This window comes from Pelecanus crispus, chromosome 4, assembly GCF_030463565.1.
Source record: "Pelecanus crispus isolate bPelCri1 chromosome 4, bPelCri1.pri, whole genome shotgun sequence".
NCBI classification, from domain to species: Eukaryota; Metazoa; Chordata; class Aves; order Pelecaniformes; family Pelecanidae; genus Pelecanus; species Pelecanus crispus.
The window spans coordinates 25,601,834-25,625,748 of NC_134646.1; the positions used below are offsets into that span (position 1 = coordinate 25,601,834).

The 23,915-nt window shown below is 41.2% G+C and overlaps 1 protein-coding gene across 1 annotated transcript in view; it reads right to left on the bottom strand.

Moving 5' to 3' along the window:
• The window catches only part of TECRL (trans-2,3-enoyl-CoA reductase like), a 72,193-nt gene extending 65,713 nt beyond the window's left edge, over window positions 1-6,480 (bottom strand). Inside the window, exon 1 of the mRNA XM_075709620.1 lies at window positions 6,247-6,480. Within this exon, the coding sequence (XP_075565735.1) occupies window positions 6,247-6,480 (234 nt within the window). The remainder of the gene's footprint in view (window positions 1-6,246) is intronic.
• Between the last annotated feature and the right edge of the window lie 17,435 nt (window positions 6,481-23,915).

Consider the following 23,915-nt stretch of genomic DNA (forward strand, 5'->3'; position numbering starts at 1 on the left):
AATATTTAACAGCAAAAAGAGTTATATATGTAAGTGATTGGAATGATGCATAGATTTGTGTTACGCTAGGCATGACAAAAATGAGTAACAAAAGGACAGGCCCTACGCAAGGGTCCTTTAATTTAAGAAAAATAACAATGTTCACATGACTTTCACTGTAGGTGTTGCATGGCCTGTCTACACTCACATATAGTTAAATGTTCCTACAGTATATATCGTTAACCACAAACATTTAACCATCAGTAACTGGGTTTTCCAAAGAGATTTCAGTGGGAGAAGGTACTGGGTACATGGGAGGGCTGGTTTCAGGAACAGTAGGAAAGCAGCTTCCATCATCTTTGCAGCACACCAAGAAAAGAGGCTCTGTCCTGCACACCTTAGAAAGCAAGCTCTCTTCTTAAGCCTTAAGAAGTTTTCTGGAAAGGAGGGCCACTGCGTAGCAGCCAAAACCTCAGCTTGCACCTCTGCTTATAGCTTAACTTGCAAAATCGTACAGCATGAAACTACTGAGCTCTGAGGTTTTTGATGGGAAAAAGCTTTCTTTGTTGGTTTCCCCAAAGGTGGTTTATTCTGTAAAAACTGTATTGTGTAACACTTTCTGCCTTAAAAGCAACTCATGCAAAATTAATTACATTGCACTATGTTTGTGGGAAAATGCATTTTACTACAAGTTAATTTGAAGAAAAAAATATTATACAATGAATGCTATAACAGAAACAGTTATGAATTGCCTTAACAGCATTTATAAATCAAATCACTGCACATCCATAACTTTAAAACTAACCTACATCAGGCTTTTGGTATATGTACAAGTAAAACAGTTTTTGAGTAGCTATGTATTTTTCATAAGTTGTGGCTGACGATGAAAAATGTGGATTATTTGTTAAAAAATACAAAAAGGAATTATTTTCTTTCATTTTTAAGACTTGATGAATTTTGCATGTTCTGTTGTTTTCTGTAGCTTTTTGGAAGTAATATGGGAGACAAAATCCTTAGACATTTTAGGACTCTCTTTCATGTAAAATATATCTAACAAGAAATCACTAATTACACGCCCTCTCCTCTTTACAGACAGATAGTAATTTCTTCCATAGAAATTAATAAATTGTGAGGAAAAAAGAGACTTGTGATCATCTAGGCTCACCTGCTGTTTCACACTGGCCAAAGAAGAGATTTATTCCTTGCTGAATGATGGAAAGGCTGTGGATGTCATTTACCTGGACTTTAGCAAAGCTTTCGACACAGTCTCCCATAGCATTCTCCTTGGGAAGCTGGCAGCTCATGGCTTGGATGGGCATAGTCTTCGCTGGGTAAAAAACTGGTTGGGTGGCCGAGCCCTGAGAGTAGTTGTAAATGTTAAGTCCAGTTGGCAGCCGGTCACGAGTGGTGTTCCCCAGGGCTCTGTTTTGGGGCCAGCCTTGTTTAATATCTTTATCGATAATCTGGATGAGGGGATTGAGTGCACCCTCAGTAAGTTTGCAGACGACACCAAACCGGGTGGGAGTGTTGATCTGCTAGAGAGTAGGATGGCCCTGCAGAGGGACCTGGACAGGCTGGACCGATGGGCTGAGGTGAACTGTATGAGGTTTAACAAGGCCAAGTGCTGGGTCCTGCACTTCGGTCACAACAACCCCAAGCAGCGCTACAGGCTTGGGGAAGAGTGGCTGGAAAGATGCCTGGCAGAAAAGGACCTGGGGGTGTTGGTAGACAGCTGGCTGAACATGAGCCAGCAGTGTGCCCAGGTGGCCAAGAAGGCCAACAGCATCCTGGCTTGTATCAGGAATAGTGTGGCCAGCAGGAGCAGGGAGGTGATTGTTCCCCTGTACTCAGCGCTGGTGAGGCTGCACCTGGAATACTGTGTCCAGTTTTGGACCCCTCAATACAAGAAAGACATTGAGGTGCTGGAGTGTGTTCAGAGAAGGGCAACAAAGCTGGTGAAGGGTCTGGAGCACAGGCCTTATGAGGAGTGGCTGAGGGAACTGGGGTTGTTCAGTCTGGAGAAGAGGAGGCTGAGGGGAGACCTTATTGCTCTCTACAACTACCTGAAAGGAGGTTGTAGTGAGGTGGGTGTTGGTCTCTCCTCCCATGTAGTTAGCGATAGGACGAGAGGAAATGGGCTTAAGCTGCGCCAGGGGAGGTTTAGGTTGGAAATTAGGAAAAATTTCTTTACAGAAAGGGTGGTCAAGAATTGGAACAGGCTGCCCAGATAGGTGGTGGAGTCACCATCCCTGGAAGTGTTAAAAAAACGGGTAGATGTGGCACTTTGGGACATGGTTTAGTCTAGTCTACCCTTGATTGGCTTAGAGTAGACTTGGTAGTGTAGGTTAATGGTTGGACTGGATGATCTTAAAGGTCTTTTCCAACATAAACGATTCTATGATTCTATGAATACTTCTTTCATTCCTTGAGCAAGAAACCTGTATGACTTATGTTTCAACTACCCAACATCTTAAAACAAATGCACAATTTATGTGTTGAAGTTACTGAAGATTCACCCACAATATGCCCAACCGTTACTTATCACCCCTTGACTGACTGTCAAAATATGGGCCAAATTTCTTGGCTAAATTTGCCTAATTGTGGCTTTCAGCTGCCAGTTCTTGTAAGGCCTTTGCGTGCTTGGGTAAACACCTTTCTGTTCTGTCCGGGGCTACAGAGGGATCTCAGGTCAGGCAAGATGCTCTGCATACAGCCAGGCCATGCTGTGCGTCAGGACACCGGCCTGCCTCACCGGGGATCGGGACGGAAGGAAGACCCAGGACTCTGTCATTCAAACTGACCCGCACGCCTGGACTCTTGCCCTCTCGTGGGCACTGTGCAGAGCAGGAGGCCGCTCCTACATCTCCTCGAAACCTCAGTGCCTTTTGTCCCCCTGCTGCCATCACACTGGAGTGTGGATACCTTTGCTCATGTGAGTACAGTCCCAGGGCACCTCCTCTGAGCATTTATATACTGCTTTTAAGGACAGACGGATGGGGTTGTTGGCCAGGTTTAAATTAGCTTTCCCTACTAACTCCTTTTTGAAGCCTTTTTCCAACGGTCAAAGGTAGCCCCCTTTTGTCTATAAATTGCCAGTGCTGGCTGTCCTGCCAGAAGTAGTATGGGGACATTTTGTAGAATAACTGAAAAAAAAAAAAAGTTGAGACACGTTTGTGTTTCCCCCTTTCTCTCTCCATCCCCAAAATCAGAAGCCTCTTCTCCACGACATCTCACCTCAGAATTAATTTCTGTACCAAGAGCAAATCTGGGGAAAAAGATTTCACACTGTTATTATTTCTCTTTTAAATTCTTTAAGTAATTCACTGGAAAAGCTTGTGTGCACCAAACTACTTGCATAATGTCATATCCATAGCAGACAAAGTCCCCAGAGAAGGTTGGCAATATTAAATAAAAGAAACAATACTCCTTTAAAGAATTTTATGTTCAAAGTATGCATGTGCAAAATGAAGTGCCAGTGTTGCTGACTCTTGTGAATTTATTTCAATTTTTGTAAGATTTGGTATTTTTCTTCAAGACCCAGCTCCTGGAGGGGACAAAATGTCTTGGGTTTTCCTCTTCTACTACTTTCTTTCAGTATTTCCTTCTGCGTTTCCTCACTGTGGAAAAGCTTGCAGTACAATGAGAATGTATCTTACAGGCTTAAAAACCAGGCAAATATGTATTTATTCTGTTCCTTTAAGCCAATCTTAAAGACAATAAGGACCTTGTAGTAACCACTCAGCTCAGTTATATTAATTGACTGATACTTACCCAAACTGTAAGATGGGTAAAAAAGCCAAAGGAGATATTGTTGTTTTCATTTTACAGATGGAGAATTAATTCACAGTTACTTATGCTGGATCCAAAGCCTACTGATGTCAATTGATTGCTTAAGATCACACAGCTGAACACACCTCTTCTAAATCCCTGACACTGCATTGAGCACAAGACATCTTTTCATTCTAAATACCAAAACTAGTTAGATGTATCATCACTTTGCAGACTTTACAGAGCTCCCACTAATCTGAATAGGATTCATATGCATATGCAAGAGTCTCATAGAAATTAACAGTCTAGAAGCAGTGACTGGTATTTAACCACATAGCATTAATAGTCTAATCACTCTGCCTGAGTTTCCATTAGGTGGAGAAAGAAAGGGGTCTTCTCTCTGCCATTATAATATAGTTTTTCCCTTTAGATTTATTAATCTGAGAATATTACAAGTGTGTTGCTAAATCATAACAGTCTGAACTACTAACAATATGCAATAAGAGTGTAAATACATACATTTTAAAATTCATGGTTCCTATTCTCTCCTGTTATAAATCCTGACAAGTAATAATTACATGCAACCCTGAGAAATTAAGTTAATCATAATTATCTTACAAACAGAAAACAGGTATTAGAAGTGTCATGTTGGGTCTGCATCAATGTTATATTTAATTAAGCAGAAGATTATGCATAATCCAGTAAAATGGTCTCTTGTTTGCTCTAATAACCAACTGAAATTAAGTTCACCAATACTAACAAGTGTTCACAGAAGTAAGGAACTCAACTTCTGTACTTTCAGGGTTGCCTTAGGAAGGGATTATCAGAGCAAATTAAGGGACTTAGCCAGGTGAATGTGCATTCAAAATCCAAATTCTTCAGGCAGTTTTGGAAATCTCAGCCTTGCACTATATTTGCACCAATCCCCTGGTACCATGCCAACAACAACAAAAAAAAAAAAACCAGGTTCTTCTTGCTGGCCATTTGTCATGTAAACTGAACATAGATTCCTGAGCAGACACTTTCAGTTTATAGTTGCTATTGCTCCTCTGTGTGTATTTTACCTCTATATAGGGACTACTTTGCAATCACCACTCATAACTCTCTTTCCACTGCTACAGGGCCAGAGTCCCTGGTTTAGAGAAGGTGTAGAAAATGTTCAGGCTCACCAAAATTCAGAATAAAGATTAAAAGGCAGGTCTGCTGTTGTCCCAGCAGACTACCGTTCTTCAATGCAGGATTTCTGAAATGTGGCTTTTGAACTAATTCTGTTTCTGTTAATATATTTCTTTTAATGATACTGTAGGAAAGCTTAAGATAAGAAACAGACTCAGTCTTTTCTTGGATTGAAACCTTATTCAGTATAGTATTTAGATAACCCTTTTTAATAACTATGTAAATATCAGTCAGTAAATTAAATAATGCAAACACTATCATTAGAACTGGTATTAATTGTCATCATATTTGTTTCACTATTTTGTACATGTTTCCCCATTTGGCTAGATTAAAAAAATCTCAAAAAATATTTTGTCCCATTAAGAATGAACGAATGAGACATTTACCTTTAACTAGGCATACAAATTGCAAAAACGCCCTTTAAACAATCAAGAACACTAGAAATCTGCTAGTATTCCACCCTGCATATTTCAAAGGTATTAAATTAAATGTTTGAAGCAAACTTACCCACCAGTTCCAGCTGTTGCCAGTGAGGATAAGGGAATTTTTTATTTTTCTCTTCTAGCAAAACAGTAAGTCTCAAAACTCTACTATGTTACTGAAAAACCCTATAGTCTAAATAGATTAGGATTCCCATTTTCATGGCATGCAAGAGACCAGCTCTTCTGCTGAGGGACAATGAATTACGAAAACTGTGATGAAAATATTTATGAAACATTTTTTCAGCTGTTGTTTACTGTGTTGTAAACTTCCTTCCTACCCAGTCCTCTCATCCTACTTACACAATTTTCCTGTAGTTTATATTTTTGGTTCACATTATTAAAAAAAAAAAAAAAACAAACTCTCTTAGCTAAGATACTTTGTTTAAAAATAATTTTTTTAAAAAATTGCCAGGTTCCTGCCCAAGATGATAAGTAGGGCGCAGCTGAGTACATTTAGATACCAACAAGAACCCACAGCATTGCAGAGATGCTAAGCTTTACAAATGTATTAAAACTGAATCCCCTTTCCAAAGTAGATGTTTAAGTATCATGCTCTGAAATAAACACTGTAATCTAAGTGTCAGGAGACAGCCTAAGGACGTATCTTGAGTCCACAGAGCAGCCAGGATGTCTAAAAGAAACCACTGTTGGATTATTTGTAAAAATCCTGGAGTAAAATACCCAAGGATTGTGACTAACGAGAACTTCTGAGTATCTCCCAGAGAAAAGAATGAAAGTATTCCTACTACAAAGTAAGACCACAACAGAGCGAAAACAGAGTCCTTTAAGTAGCACTGTGTGAACCAGCCACAGCCCCAGTATGCTGGAGTAATACACTTACCTTGTCCACAATGCAGATCTGCTTCTTGCTTTGCACATCAAGAATTTCCACTTCAAAGTAAGTGATTTTTGAATGTTTGAGCACTGGTGGTGATCTGAGATGGCCAGCAGAGAGCACAAGCTGAGAGAGGTTGAAAAAAGAGCGCATGTCATTGTGGGTCATGGACAGAGCTCCTCCATGAGCGGCAAGATCCCTCTTGTGTTCTGGAGCGCTGGGTTTCTGCCTCCTGTGCATGGTGTGGCCCAGCAGTAGTGATCGTCATACCAACAGGGGACAGTTCCAAGGGGAAAATGTTTCCTCCCTGCATCAGTTAAATACAATCACGGACTGATGAGACATGAAAGGTCAAGTGGCATTCCATTTTAAGAGTACTGTCTTATTTAGCAGGAGTGAAAACAATGGCTCTGTAATCCATGGCTATATTTAACCTGCTATTGTGGTGTGCTGTATTGCTGCTGCTTTATTTTTTTCTTTAAACCAGCATTTGAAACACACATCTAGAGATTCCCTATTAGAACAAGTCAGATCCTGAAATTCCAGAGCCCCAAGGGAATCAGGAATGAATGCAGCAAATTCCACTGTTAACTGCTGAGACAGGTGCTTAAAAGTGTCCACATATGTGCATATGTGTAGGTATGCATATATATATTATATATGCGTGTGTATGTATGCACCCTTAGTATGTATCTACAAAATTATGTCAGATGTCATCTGTTCTAGAAATATTTACTAACAAAATGCCAGGAGTTCATCAGCAAAATTTAGGGGTTGCTTGCAAATATAGAGATGATCTTGCACCTGCGTGTATTTAGTACTATGGACTCTCTGTTATTTAATGGGGTAGAGCTTTCCTTGCAGGTCTTCCAGGGAAACTCAACTGAGGTAAAGGAAATTATAACCATAAAGGCACTAATTCAGCACTTGGATCATTTTACTATTTTCTTATTCTTTCCTGACAAGTAATTTTCACAATGCAAGTCTACAGCAAAACAAAAGTAGCCTTAATGGTAAAAATAAGGATTACTTAAACCAACAAATTTTCTCTAAAAGGGCTTCCCCAAACCTTGTTTAATCTTCATTTTCCCTTGTATGACTTTTTTAATAGGATTTAATAGAACTAGCAGCACTTTTCCATCCTGAGATTCTCTCTAAATTTCCCTGAGCTGCCTAGGATTGGTGTTAGAAGGGCACCATGGATTTCTGCAGACATTTCTTTCCAGTGGAGACACAGAGTAAGTTCTGAATACATTTCTACATGCTAAAACCTCAGGGAAACTATGATCACTATTAAAAAATCATATAGGTTTGTGACACTAAGGAAATTTAATTAAGTGAAAAAAACCTTCCACAAGATAAAAGTGACCACACAACTAATACCCTCTCTGGGAGGCAGGGTGGGAAGAGAGAAGGCCTCTTTTCTTTGATTCTGCTATAACTTACAGAAAATTCAGTGGTCACCACATCTTGTTTGGCAATACATGACAAGAAGCTCTATGAAATAATGGAGAAACTACTTAATAAGTTGTTGCAAGAATTAAAAATGAGAGTGAGTGGGACCCCCAAAGGAAGGCAATTTCCAAACTAAAGCTCCTCTCCTGACCATATTCACACATATGCTCATCTTCACGTGTATGAGTTATCTAGTTGCTGTTGATCGAATAATCCATGCTACCTCAAGTTGTGTATGTGCTTAAGTTCTGGAGAATCAAGGCTGCATACATGAAATGTGCCCTGCTTATAGACATATGGAAAAGACATAGGAGAAGGAAACAGTGAATTAGCAGGGGCTGAAATCATGAATAGGTCTGAGCTCAGTGACAACAGGACTGGGCATTTGCAACGACAAAATACTTGCAATACCAAGAGCTAGTCTAATTTATTTATCATTCTTTAGCCAGTTATTCTGACTAAAGAGGCTAACCCCAACTCATAACTAAGATGCTTTATGTCCATATGACATGACAAACTTCTGTGTAGCTAAGGTCCGAGTGAAAAGTCCCTGCTACCTATTGATGCAGTCATGCAGCCTTTCAATGCCTTCACTGGCTTTGTTAGTGCAAAGCCCTGACTGTGGGAATGCAGATGTATAACAATATTGGTCACCTAATACGAATAAGGATTAAATTTTGGCTATAGTGAAATCAGTTAGTGTCTTGCCATTCATGCAAAACAAGTCAGCATCTAAAGAAAAAAAATTGTTGTTAGACTTGAACAAGATTATATTGCGGTCAAAGAAGTACACCTGTCGCCGAGATTAGGTGAAAGGCGTGCAAGGAACCACCACCTTGGTGGAGACCATATAGCAAGCAGAAATTTTGGTATAAACTAGTCAGAATGTGGGGAGTGACAAATTATTGGCTGACTGTAAGGGACTTACTAAAAACAGCCAGGTAAAGACCACAGAATACACAGGTCCTAAATTCCAAGTGTAAGATACACTTCTTTGAACAGACTACTATAAGAAAACTACAAGAGATGAGACAAACTGATATAATATCCCCATTTAGCCATAAAATCTATGAATCAGTGATCTGTAATAGCATATATTATTATAAATAAATCTCTGAATTTATTTCAATTCAAAAGCAATAAAGAATAATATTGATAATCATGGATAATTTCTGTGTATATAAGGAACTGGTGTTGCAGTCATTACTGTGGGTATATTTATAACATTATTTAAAATGATAATATTTGAGCTGCTGCTTCTGAACAAAAGCTTTTGATTTACTGCAGACATTTAAATGATCTGAATTTTATTACTGACCAATGAACACTTGAATATCTGAACCAATTCCAGAAAAATGCTTACAAAAATGTATTTTTATTTTTTCAGTCTAAGCTGATCATATGCAATTTCGATATCTTGATAAACAACGATCTTTACAGAGCCAAATACTTCGCCGACATAAACTAGTAGGGCTTCCCTGAAGGTGATTGGCCCTTTCCTCACTGTATTAAATTATGGGTCTCGGATTAGACTGCAGCACCATGTCTACAACAAACTTATTACTTGCATACAAGGTGGGTGAGAGCTACTCTACCAAAAATAATCAGGGATAGAGTTACCACTGATAACCTAAGCTCTAAAAGGGAGATGCATAAAAGCAGTGGAGATTTTGCCATTACTGTGACAAGTGCTGCACTTGCTTGAAATGTCATCAATGGGTTTGGGTATTCTGGCTTGATGTGAAGTAATTCAGCCCATTCTATGTAGAAGTGCACACAGAAGGGAAATATTAATTACTGGACAAAAGGCACATCTTCCCTTTAATGCAGTTATATGTACCTCATCTCAGTCCCCAACACTGGAGATAGGGAGTCCCAGCACATGGGGACAAGCAATCAGTCCTGTTGTGAGATTTATTGATCCACATTACGTGGGTATGAGCTGCTGGCACAGCAGCTTCCTGGAGCTGTGGCAGGGCTAGTAGCCAGCAGTCAGTAAGTCCCTGACCTCAGCTTCATTCTGGGACTCTGAGAGGAGTCAAAGAGCACTCAGCAAGAATTAAATCATCTCTGACAGCTTCAACTCGCACTGAATTTCCTGCCATGTAAGGGGCTGATATTTTCGAGGGGCCACAAGGATGGGCATAGCTCTTCTCAAACTGTGGTTCTACCTCCTCTCCTCACTTGGCACTTGGCTGACATGAGCCATTTTGCAAACAGGCAGGCATTTTGTTAAGCCATCCTTCTGAAAGGCACTTCTTCCAGGAAGGAGGAGATGCAACCCCCAAAGCATGCAGCATGGCCATCATTTCTGTTTAACTAAACTGCTGATATTTTCACAACAAAAGCAACACCTGTAGTGGACTTTTTTGCACCCTTCTAATACAGTATCTTGAAAAAAGCATCAACCTGTGCAGGTCATGACAAAACAGGTAACAAATAGCTGGGCAGGGACTAAGACTTAGCATTCAGTTTCTGCTTATGATACTGATTTCCTGTGAGGTATGAGGGAACTGCTGGTTTTCCTGCTTTTCCCTTCCCATTCCACATGCCTTCTCTGTGTGAGGCTCTCTTGCACTGTGCATTTTGCACAAAGGGATTTCACAAGATCTCAGCTGGGGCCTTAAGGCGCTTCTGAAGTTCCCTTTCATCTTTGGTCATGTTTTGTACTCCTCCTTCCCCACAGAACTGGTCATCTCCTTTCAGTCTGCAGAATGTCGACTGTTAAGTCAGCAGCAGAGGGTCATCTCTGTCAGTCCAGATGCTTGTCAGCAGCCCCTCACACATCGCTTTTTTATCGCACACGCTTTGAATACTTGGTGGAAGCAGGGTTATTCCTTTCCCACCGGCTTTGTGATGCCAAAGAACTGAACAATGCCCCCAAGACACAAGACTCCAGAGCCCAAAGTATGTGGGGTTCGGTACTGCAGGTCATGCAGCCTAAAGCAAAGCGGATTCCCCAGGTCACACATACTCACTTCAGTGTCCCATTTCTGGAGATTCTGCCATTCATTTTGCTGGGGAAGGAGACGCTGGGACCAAGTGCTCAACTGTGTTGCAAACAAGCAAATCCCCTTGCTAAGGAGGTCTGAAGCAATACGTTCACGTGGTACGTACCACAGCCCATGGCCTCAGCACCCTTGTTTAGTAGCTGTGCAGCCCAGATGCCTGGTACTGCGCTTGATCTAATCAGCCCTGCTCCACATCTCCCCACTTCAATCTTGGATTTAATGTTTTCAGAGTCAGGCAGGAGTGTAGCTGTGCTTTCAGTCTCTTTACTGAGGTGTCCAAGGAAGGATTTAAGAACCTGATACAATGTACTCATTTGGAAAAACACTAACAACAATTTGTTTGTCTGGCTCCTGGCTTCATCTGGCTGAGAGTTTAGGAACAGGATTACCAGATTATTTTGGGGGCTACTGCTTTTAAATATTTGGTTTGATTCCATTATACATATCATATTAGTAACAACCAGAATGCACTTCTGAAGCATAGTAGAAATTTAACTATGTGACCCCAGCTGCTAGAAATGAAGAACACAGATCTAAGATTGCAGTGTACAGTATGTGAAATTTGATACCCTTATACCCAAATACTGTTTATAAAGGCTGCATGGTAAAAAGAAAAAAAAAAAAAAACCAAACCAAATCAAAACCAAACCTCCCAAAAAAACCCCTGCATGAACCTCTGCAATTTCTTTGCCTGCTCCTGCCTACCTTAGCAGCCTCAAAATCAATTTATAGCATTCTATCTACATGTGTATACACACAAAAAAGCCACTTAGAAGAAGCTCCGCAGTGTTAATACTAAAACTACTTGGTACTTTAATTTTCTCTCTTGAAGCTAAATCTCTTAACAAACAAGTAATGGACAGGATAGAAGGCACAGAAGGAGAGTGCACTGACTCTGTAGCACAAAACAATCCTAAAGATATCTTAAATAATGCTGAAGTCAGAACTAGATCTCATCAGTGCTAAGGGACAGGGCGACAGTGATAAACAGCCGTGTTCCTCCCCTTCAGCTATACTGGCAGGGCTCCTCAGCAATGGATGACAGCCTTTCTGACCCTGTGAGCTGCGCAATGGAAACGTTACACAGCCAAAAGCCACAAGCCTCAGTCAGGCCACATCCTTCAGAGGCTGTGAGAAGGGACAGTCCAGGGAACAGCTTGCAAGCAGGGCCCAGAGATCTCCAGTGCCCACCTTGTCCCTGCAGGAGAAGTTTTTACCACTGACTATCACAGCAATGGAGTTTTGCCAGCCGTTTAAAATCTCACTCTAGCAGCCTGGCTTTATCCTTCTGGCTTTGAAAACTCAAATGTTGACTTTAAACTTTGGTGTGGGTGGTGCCAATTAGAAGCAAATTCACAGTGCAAATCAAATCCAAAGCTGGCGCTTATTTTATCCCTCACAGATATCCACAAGAGACAAGAAACAAGCAAAGCCAACAGACAGGCACAGTAATTCTATCTGCAAGAAGTACAAAGTGAAACCTCCAGCCCCAGCCCCTGTTGCACACAAACACACACCTACTTCTCTACCAAAATAAGTACAGCGTGAATCAGAACTCAAATCTGATGACAGCCAGGATATATTGTAAAAGACAGCTGTTGGACTGCAGCACAGAAGAAGCCGGAGGAGATGCTCCTGGTGATGAAGAGGCCCGAAGAAATCTTTGTAGGTGAACTGCTAGATCAATCTTTTAATGTTATTGACAATAAATAGTACATTTACAGACATGCAGCTGAGAATTTTCAGTTCTTGTATAAATTAAATCAGTGCAAATTGTGTTATTCCTGATGTTATTAACTCTCATTATTTGAGGCATGTGACAGTCTTTTCCCCTAAATTCATGACATTTGGAAGTATGTAGCTATGTGAAATGCTATGTAAGTTGTCTTTTTTTTTACTTACATATTTTGTTATACTTCTTCACTTAGGTAAGTATGTAGCCCTTAGAAACATATAGGAATGTCTGAAAACTTGACCTCAAAAGGTCTAGAAACAAAGATATGTTTGTTTTTTTTTTTTTCAAAACAAAGTCTATGATTTTTAAGCTAGTCTTGGCATTTTGCAGACAGTCAGACAGGGAGACCAACACTGTTCATGTTTTAAGTCCTTTTACATAGACAATATGCTTTATACCCCACTGTTTGAGGCAAAGGTTAGAAAGCAGTTTTAGAAAACAGACAAAGAAATGTTGCCCAGACTCATCCAAGAACTACTTTAAAGGAAACTTCCACTGACCTTTACCTGCAGAATTTTCCCTACAGCATTACATTCACCCTTTAGCATCTCCTTAAGCAGCCTTTGCCCTTCAATGGCAACAAGTTTTTCCATACATTGGCCTTAATATGGTGTGACAACCCCTTGCTGCATCATCAATTCTGCCTAATAAAATGGCACCTCAGTTAACAAAGGTTAGAAACTTGCCTCCAAATGTTTGGCTTCATTTCAGGGTTTGACAATAGGCTTTGCGTACTCCAATGTGCCATTGATTACTTGAGGAAACACTGTGATGAGCTCCCTGTCAATCTCAGCACCCATACTCATGCCCAGCAGCAAAGCAAGCAACAAGGCAGCATCTAGGTGCATGAGAGTCCTCAAAGCATGGACAGAAAAAAAGTTTCCATGTATTTCGTTGTGGCTTTATGTCATCATACCACTTCACAGTGTAAAGAGAGAGCACTGAGCAGATTAATGAAGGACAGGTGCTGATACTCTGTACTTTGCAGCAGTGTAAGCTTATTTCATGCCCTCACTTAATTTCAACTGAGTATATATATTACTGACAGTGTTTTTTTAATCCCCCTCCTAGAACATATCCTGAAGAGATAATGGATTGTAATTTCACAGGGTAAGATCGAATAACCACATTATCGGAAGCTGATCAGCCACTAGGTAAGGATGATAAAAAGAAATACAGTAAGGCAAAGCCATTTTTCACAAACAGCAGCAGCACAGAACTGGCAAATCCATGCTCTTACAGCTGAGATTAAATGCATCTTTCTTTTGTGCAAAACTGTTCTGTGCAGGATGAAGTTGGAGCCACTTGGAATAGTTTCAGTAAAACAAAATGTTGCTCAAATATGCAGTTTTCATTGACGCTGAAGCACTTCTAAAGATTTACTAACTTGGATGAAAAGATTCTGAGGTTCAGAACAATCCAGTCTCTCTAATAATTTCTGACCAGTAGGAGGGAAGAACAACCCTAACTAGAACAGCTACAGATTCTTAAAGAAGCTCTTTCAACATAAAAATATTCAAAAGGTTTTGTTTGCTAATGTAGAATGTACAAAAATCCTGAAACCTCAATAATTGTCACAAAATATAATCATGGTCTTTCAGACAGTTCTATCCAGAGATATGTTTAAAAAGTTTACAGTGAGAAAAAGAAGCCTAACTCCTGTTTTACAATACTTCTTTTTGTCTGAAGTTCTTGGGGTGATTGGTCTTTTATTACTTTTGAAATGTTATATGTTATTTCTTCTCATACAAGAAGCCAAATTGTTCTCAGTCTTTTTCATTTCAGGGCTTCATTAATTAGGTTTCTGAAACATCTGTCAGCATAACCTCCTTCTTTCACAAACTTTCAAGTTTTCAGAAAACTTGCCATTTAGTATGACATTTTTAATATTCAGGCTCAGCCCCAAAATTATTCTTGAGCTAAAAGAAAAATGATCAGTCTTTTTTACATTCGTTTTGTGACTAAAAAATATTCTTGTGACATTTTTCTCTCAATGCAGAATGATTCTGAGAAACAGCAGAATTCCTGAAAACTTCGAATTAGACAGGATTTTATTTATTTCATTAGAACGTTGTTCAGTGCCAAGTTTTTTGAAGCTTGAAATGTTTGGGAAAATGTTTACATGCAGCAAAATTAAAAAACAAAGGCAAGCATGCTCATCAGGTTGAAATACTTGGATTTTTTTCTAATTCTTTCTCCTGTTTAGATTCTTCTGTGTATACAGCTAAATCATCTGCCCCCAGACTACTACAATTCTCAGTAACGACCCTGATGAAGAAGTGACCCCACCCCAATTTGGGTATTGTCCTGGGCTAGTGATTTCTGTTTCATGTTTTGACCACTATTTCTGCCAAGGTTGCATCAGAGACCAGGGTCTCCTCACTAGTGTTGTTTAAAACAGTACAGGAAATCTATCACATTTAAGGCACTACAAGAAACCTACTCTCTATTTATACCTCAGAAGCAGAAAGAAGTTTCACCTGAGATCAGACCCTTTTTCTGCTAGGGCTGGGGCCTGGTCCAGCATGGGAAGCAGTGCTAGCATGGGAAGCAGTGCTCAGCCAGGCAGTTCTGCTTGCAGCAGGTTTAGGTGAAAATGTCACTGACTTACTACCTCCAATTTAGCAGGATCGCGCGCTCAAGATTACCACCTCATCAAACCTGCCATCCTCACACCTGGAGCCACCACATACCCTGAAATAAAACCTGCCCTTCATCAGGAAATCCAGCCAGACTGGAGGATACTGACAGAATCATGGCAAGTAGTAGCTCCATGAGGAGCCCTGTGGCGCATCCAGGTGTGCCATATTGAGTTGAGAGAGCTGGATCTCTCACAATCTAGTTGAACAACCTATCCCTTTCACTCATTCCTAACCATGTTAAGGGTCCAGAAACCAGGCACAGAAAGACCTGCCTCCTGACTACCTCCCTCTTCTTGGAGAACGTCCAGCAGATCAGGCTCAAGTCCCTGTGTAACTTCAAAGGACAAGATCCAGATAAGTACCCCGTGCCAAGACACCTGCCTCCCCTACACAGGGCAGAGTGCCCTGGTAGCTCAGTGTTGGACTCTGAATACCTCTCCAGCACACGCCTGCCTCAGAGCAGAATACTGTAGTACTTAGGTCCCTCTTAGGATCTGGCCTGTGCTCTCATGCTCCGTGCCACAAGTTTGTACTCTGAGGAGAAAGCAGAACTGACCCATAAGGGAAGTGAGCTGCCCACAGACATCAAGTTCTTGAATCTCAGTATGGCATCAGGGCATCCTGCCACGCACAAGAAGATGGAGCCCACGTGAGCTTCAGGCCTCCCCTCACTTCCATTGTTAACCACCAGAAAGAAGTACAGACACAAACAAGTGTGTGTTTCATCTATGTAATGGTATTATACCACACAGCAACCTGGAACAAGCTGAGAAGAACAGGGTTTTAAACTTGAGCTCCAAGGAAAAATGGTACTGTTAACTCCCAAAATGCTTTTGTGGCTTCTTGTGGAACACTTGTATTCCTAGCAAAGAAAGCATTTTCCAGCTGGCTCTCTGTTGCTGGCACATCCCAGTTTATTCATGCTTTGTTTTGTCACACCAACATTGCCACAGAAGCATTTTAAAGTAAAAAAATTGCTTCTGTACAGCACTGTTGGCAGAGAATAGTGTACCAATTTGTGTGAAGTTTGCAATGCACAGACTTCCCTTGTCCTGTAGCAAATCAGAAAGGAGAGAGGCTTGCTGCTTATATTAGTTAGCATGTGACAACTCAGCGGTAAGTAGTTTGGCTCTGAGGACAAGCAAAGCCAAAGCAGACGGTCGCCATAGTAGACTCTAAAACCTTGACAGGAGCCGATATGTAAGCGCAGGCTGCCAAAAGACAGCACTTGTTGCTTGACACATTAGGACAACAGCATGTCACTCAACACTCTGGAGTCTGAGTTCCAGTTTAACAGCTCCTAGTCAGGAATGACTGTGACCAGCTTGCAAACAATGTCAGGACAACCACCGTGCAGTTACATCCAGCTGTCAGAATTATCTTTGCTTTAAAAAAAAAAAGCTGATGCTGTTCGTAGGCTGACAACTGTCTCTGTAAAACACTTCTACAGTTTCCATAGCCATCCTGGAGGCAAGGTCATACAGATAAATGTGACAAGGAGAGCCGTGGCATTTAACAGTCTGGGAAGAAACACTGGAGGATTACAGGTAAGGTATCAGCATGCTTCACCAGGACAAGTTGCAGAAAGCAACTCAGATCCAGAGACAGCTTCAAAAATGCTGTAAAATAAAGCCCCTGGGTAGAAACAATGTCCTCCCTCTATACCCAACTGTAGGAAGTACTCTAAAAGGCTGATTTATGCTACTCCTTTATAAGGGTGAAATGAAGGAAGATTCAGCATCACATCTGCAATCTTCCAGGGCTAGAAATTTACCAGTAGAAAGGGAAAATCCACAGTTGCCTAGCGGAACCTGATGCAGTTATTGTTAGTTCCACAAGCTGATGAGATAGATAAATTCTTTTTTTTTTTTTTACAAATAGGGAAACTGTCCAAGAACCCTGGCTTACCTGTGCGATCTTACAGCAGGAGACTGGAGTATGTGTCTGCATTTGAAAGGACCACTCTCATCAGCCAAGTTTCTAGACATCCTATACAGCCTTAATAAATAATTGGTCCTGTGTCCTGTCTGAAAAGCAATGAGATATAGCTTTGCTTTTTCCTTCCTGACCATCAGCTATTTTTCCATATGCCCAGCACCTCAATCTGTCAGACATTTGGCAAACCATGTACTGCTGCAGATGTACTTAGATGTAATCCTTGTGTACTGCTCTGTCATGCAGACTGGGAGGTGTGAGTTGACCAGGATTACTCGCTGTGCATGCGTGACAGCCATGCTGTACCTTCACAGTCTCTGTCTCTTTTTTTCTCTCTCCAGAGTGGCAGACAACTGTGGTCATCACTGCCATAAAAAGACCCTGCTCCAACCTGCTTTCTGCTACAACTTTCCACTGAGAGCAAACCATGTACAAGCGCCACAGATGCTCTATCTGAGTCCAGCCAGTTTAGCGGTGTTTGTGCCAGAGCTCTTGGCGTCATGTCAGCCCCAAGAGGAACTGGCTGTGCCTGCAAGTCTCTTTACAGATAAAGAACCTGCTTTGCTGTTGCTGCTGTTAATACAGAGGAATTTGAAGTTTCATTCTGCTCTCAAAAAAGCTGATTTTGCATGCAAAAGCACAACAGCCAAGAACAAACACGGCAAATAACTAGTAAAGAGTTTAATCACTGTCTGTTGCAGTTTTTCTTCGTAGGTTTAGCTATTAGAGCACCCAGCTGCAATGTGAACTATTGGTGTATACAGTTTTACTAATAAAAAAATGGACATATTGCAAAGCCTCAGGTTTCTAATGAACATTTGAATTCATAGCTTTTCTCTGAATCCACAGCATTTAGAGCAAAGCAGACTGACTACTGGTGGTGATGTTGACCACTGGTAAGCTAAGCACAGGACTACCTACATCGAGGGAACCATAAACTCCACCTTGGAATATTTCTTTCAGAGCACTTCCTTAGCAGACTAACACCCATTTAAACTTAAATACTTGGTTCTTCAGCCAGAATAAAAATACAGCTTTAATGAATAAAGCCACAAAAGAAGTTTCTTTCAAAGTTTCTCTGAGAAAACATTTCTGTTTTCAGCTAGCTGTAGCACTCAAGGGTAAAAACAAATCTGTCAGAACAGGAACATAGCAACCTTCTATCTTGCTTTTGCATGGCTTACCAGAAGGTAAGGATGAAATAATTTCTGCTTGTTCTGCTTGTATAAATTTTGTTATTATATGCTAACTACTGCAGCACACCTTTTTAAAACACTCCTAAACAAAGTATGAGGTTCTTTTAAGAACAGTAGAGGCCCCAGGAATCCTACACACACAGCCCAGCAGGTCTCCTGTTGTAGCTGATGCACAGGCTAGACTCATTGCCGGTGGGGCATTGCGCAGACCTGTGAACCTGTCGCATCAGGAGGCCGGCTGAGTTCCTCAGGCCCATGCCTTAAGTTAGCACTGCTGAGATGCTGATAAAGAAGTAGTCAGATATATTCACCAGCAAAATCCTTAAAGGTTGCTTTAATAATGTTCTGTGTATTGCTAAAGGGCAAGTTCTGAGCCAAAAGTTAATGGTTTCCTACTTGATGCTCTTTAGACTTTGAGAGACAAGCTCAGTATCAGTAGTTTCTCATATGGATATACTTTTCCAGCTCTCTTGCAAAATGCAACCCAAAAAGGCAAAATCTTCAGCAGCAGCATGTGCCTCATTTTCAATAGCTCTGTCAGCTTTGTCTCAAAGAAGTTGAAGTACAGTTTACATCTCTCCTGAAATTCAACAACTGATGGAAACAATACAGGACAATATAAAAGTGCCAGTGTAGCATCTGTAACTACTTAAAAACACCAGAACAAGCAGAAAGTAATTAGTAAGACTACTGAAACCCACAAATTAAATTATATATTTCTCCCCTGAGGAAAATAGGAGATTGAGCATTGCAAACTATTCCAGAGGAAAAGACCATCTGGGCAGAATTTTGAAAATCACAGCAAGTGCATTAGCGTGGACTGGGCATTTGGCCAGAGGGAGCTTACCAAATACTGAAGGCCTCAGGGGGCTCAGCAGACAGTGACCTGGAGGCTGAGCTCAGAAACAACACAAACCAAAATGGAACTCTTTGCAGCAGCCAGAAGAAACTTTGTTTTGCTTGAGTAACACCAGCATGTTTATGTCCTTGATTAAAAGTATCTGAATGAAGCACTTAAAAAATGAAATATTTTGAAACCTAAGAAACATATCAACATTTTATGGGATAAAAGGTTTAGAGAGATTTCAGTCTAGTCGTTGTCTCAATCAGATGATTTTAGCCTAGAAATAAATAAAATACAACTATTCACACCATCCAGCTCAGGAAACTGTTTTTTGTACCTTTCCTACATGCGTAGTCAGTGGACAGAAGGTAAATCAAGGCACCCAAATCAGGCCTGGGAAAAAACCACTCCCTTTTCCATGGAGTTGCGGGCCTACTCTCTGAATATTCTTCTAGATGTCCACCATCAGAAACTCGCAAGGAATGAAAACTCTGCTTTCTGATCTGCTTTAGTCACCGCATGGCCTAAATTTTGGGATTAGCAGACTTCTCAGAAACGGTAGGCAAGGATCCAGTCAATCTGTAGGTAATCAGAAACTGCACTTTAGATTTCAGCTACAAAAAGCCTTCCAGTAGCACAGGACTCCCAGAAGATTTAAGGCAAGTTACTGAACCATTCTCAGAGCGGTGCACATGCACACCTGCCACCAGAGAGTGAAGGACAAGGCCACCGTTCCAACGTTAACACTTGCAGACAAGTTTTTTATGATGAAAACATCTGCACAAATCTGTCAGCCCCAGCACATTTATTGTCATTCCTTAGTGAGTAACCAAGATCAAGTTCTGGCCTTTCATTTTCAGCACACAGTCCAATTAACAACAGATACATATATAAAATAAAAGTCTATTTTGACAGCTGATTTTTAAAGATGGATATTTATCATTTTGTTTGCAGGGTAAATGGTTAGGTTTAATTCATGTTTATTAAAGTCCATGAAAGTTGCTGTACGAGAGACAAATACAATTATCTTTACTATGGGAATAAATGTATAATGAAATCCTAGCTTTCCCTCTTTAAAATAACATACTTCACAACAAGTATAGGTTTTGGCCAAGCAATGTTCCCCTGCAATGTTCCTCTGCCACACAGCACACGTTTAATGAAGTTACTCCTCAGCTGTTTGTTGCTGAACTGAACTGAGCCAAAATGAGATAAACTAACTGAGTTTGTAAGCACTCCTAGTCCATTAAAGTGGAAGCCTCCACCGAAGGAAAACACTTTACAGTTTCAATCTAAAAAGTATGTCAGCTTATCAAAAAGACAATCATTCTGTCTTTTCACAAAGCAATTAGAGCAGAAAGCAATCACAGAAAGCAATGAAGAGGGATTTGTGGCCAGATCTCCCATCAGGATCTCTCAGACCAGATGGATTCATACAACCTCAGATCTCTCCCTGTGCCTTGTCACATTCCGGCCAGCAACAGCTTTGGCACGGATATACTGAAAGAATGCCAATGGCACTTGCATGATCTGCAATTAACAAGCAAGGTTTCAATTTACCTATTAAAAAAAAATTACATTCTAGGAAGGTAATGAAAAGCCATTTTATTAACAAAACAAAGTATTTTCTCTGGCCTGAATAAATGACCCCAATATTATACAGCCCACCTGAACTCAGAAGGGAAGACTTTTGGTTTCAGGAAAAAAAAAATCAAGACTTTTTGCATGGAAAACCATGTCACTGGAACAGTATGTGCTGCAAAATCGAGCTTTAATAGTCAATAAAGACAGAAAAAGGCAGTGCTTGCTACCTCATAGCTAGCAGGTTTTCAAATTATGGAATTCATCTGTCACACTCCACTTAGCATATCTGTATCACTTCACCAAGTAATGCCACCATCAGATAGTTATTTTAATAGTGAACAGGTAAATGAATAGTGTAAAGGGTAATAGAATGGAGAGGAAGAAGAGACAAGTCAAGACTTTTTTTTTCCTTTTTCTCTTACACTGAAAAGTGAAGATTCCTCTTTAACTTGCTGTAAATGGGGAGGAATGTGAAAAAAAGGGAGATGTATTTAACAAAGCAATTTACTTAATAAAAGAGAAATCTGCAAGCATGTTTCAGGGGCAGCTCTGTAGTGGTGCTTTCCCTTCTCAAGAGTAAATGGACACAAAGAACTTTACTGCATGGATAAATGACTTACAGAAGCAAACTGTGATCCAAACTTAAGAGTGACTTGAGACTTGTCCCTAAAAATTTGAAGTCTCCATCTTCACAGTTTTTGTTCTCCACAGCAGCTGATAAGCAGCGGTCTTTGGTCAAGTAGTTCTCAAGGTCTAGGCTGCAAAGTCTGCAGCTCTCCTGAGCAGGCTGGCTGCGCCCATACTGCTTCCTGAGCAGGCTGCATGGAGCAGTGAGAGATACACCGCAGTCCTTTCAGCCTCCACAGCAGAGGCAGCGGTTGAACATGCAAACTGCCAAGAGCCTCAGGCAATTCTCCAAATGTGCATCCATGCATTCCCTGCTTCTCCAGGTGCTTGTATCAGAACACGGAAAGGGCAAATCACATTCCTTGAGGGGTAGCTGCAGAAGTGAGGATTCAACATGCAGGAAGATTCCTAGATGAAACATCTAAGCAGGAGCAGGGAGGTGATCGTCCCCCTGTACTTGGCGCTGGTGAGGCCACACCTGGAATACTGTGTCCAGTTTTGGGCCCCTCACTACAAGAAAGGCATTGAGGTGCTGGAGCGTGTCCAGAGAAGGGCAACAAGGCTGGTGAAGGGTCTGGAGCACAGGCCTTATGAGGAGCAGCTGAGGGAACTGGGGTTGTTTAGCCTAGAGAAGAGGAGGCTGAGGGGAGACCTTATCGCTCTCTACAACTACCTGAAAGGAGGTTGTAGCGAGGTGGGTGTTGGTCTCTTCTCCCAAGTAGTTAGCGATAGGACAAGAGGAAATGGGCTCAAGTTGCACCAGGGGAGATTTAGATGGGATATTAGGAAAAATTTCTTCACCGAAAGAGTGGTCAAGCATTGGACCAGGCTGCCCAGAGAGGTGGTGGAGTCACCATCCCTAGAAGTGTTCAAAAAACGGGTAGATGTGGCACTTTGGGACATGGTTTAGTGGGCATGGTGGTGTTGGGTTGATGGTCGAACTGATGATCTTAGAGGTCCTTTCCCATCTTAATGATTCCTAGTTTTTACTTTCATTATAAATAATCCAGCCACCAAGCCAGGAAACATGAAGTTGCTACTCTACCCTTAACTGGTTTAGTGGTGGACTTGGTAATGTTAGGTTAATGGTTGGACTGGATGATCTTAAAGGTCTTTTCCAACCTAAACTATTCTATGATTCTATGACTCTATGATCTTGTTTTGTCTGTTTTCCTGGTGGCTGGCTTGCAAAAGCAGCACGCGACATGGCCATTCTGCTTTGCATTATGAGGAGGCTTCCCACCTTCCCCGTGCTCCGAGCAGGGAGCAAAATGCACAGGCCCGCTCTGCTCTGGGAACTGGGGACCTGTGGAAACATGGGCTGCTCTTCACCCCATCACTCACATTTGTTAGCACAGCTGAAGCCGTCAAGAGGTTTTAGTAGCCACTGGGTTTTGCTCTGAAAAGCTGTTTCCCTCAGTTCTTTCCATTCTACCTTGGGCCAGAGAGGCAGCACAAAACACTACTGCAGTGTGAAAGCTCGGAGCTGCAACATTCCATGTTTTGTTTTTAACCTGCCTTCAGTTGCTGCTTCGGGTCACCACTCCCACACCATTCAGAGCATGGAGAATGGGGGAGTGAGGGGGACAAAGAAAGTAGAGCTTTTGCATGTGGGGCATGTTTTCTAATGTAAAGCCCTAGCACCCTCTGATGTGCGTAACCCATATATAAAATCTGCCCCCTTTTGTGTTGCTGCCATACATACTGCCACATTTATTAACCAGCCCACTAGAAAAGAGTTCTGTATCTTCTTCTGTATCTTCCCATTCCTTTTAATAAAATAAAGTGTACCTATTGCACAAGAGATTATCTGAATTTTGCAAAGATCTTTTGTCCATTATTTAATAGAAGAAGATAGCACACATTCTGGGAATATAAAAATGTTTTCTTCACTATTTTCAGCTGACTCTTACTTTTCGTCTACCCCAGTAATAGAGTTAATACATTTGTACACATTCTCAATGTAGTATTTCACATTCCACCTGCAGATATATCTTTTAGTCTTTGAAATATCTATGAAATGCATTAAATAATCACTGTAAGCCATCTTTTGTTGATAACTTTATCATTTTACTGCCCTGAATTATTCATACAAAGCCAAAACCATATCACTATATTATTACAGGAAAGCAATTAAGGTACGCTGTAGGATTTGGAGAAAATGGAAATCCCTCTATTCTGTTGCATAGAGCAGGTTGTTTCCATCCCCTGTTTAGGTCAGTGTCAGAAAACATCAGAAGTTTGCAGAACTATTTAGGAGGGTTGGGGGGTGAAGGGGGTGGTTGTTTAGTAGTGTTACCGGTTGCATAGGGGAATAAAGACAGGCCATTTTTCTCAGCCCTACTGCCTGGTTATAACAGAGCACTTGTCATGAAAGCACATATAAAGAAGTGAGTGAAATTTTTTCCCTGGCCGCAGCTGGTGAAACAGAGGCATGGCACAGTCTGCCTCCAGTTATGCTCATAGCTACTGCCTGCTGCAAGGCGCCTGTGGTTCTCAAATGCCAGCTCTGTGCAAGAGCTGGTCAGCTGTACAACCACACGAGCGGACAAACCCTTGGCCTTGTCCCAGCAGATGGAAATGGCTCGTTTTAAAAATGCGGCCACTGGTTTCAGGTGCCTTAACACCTGCATATTGCTTTCATGT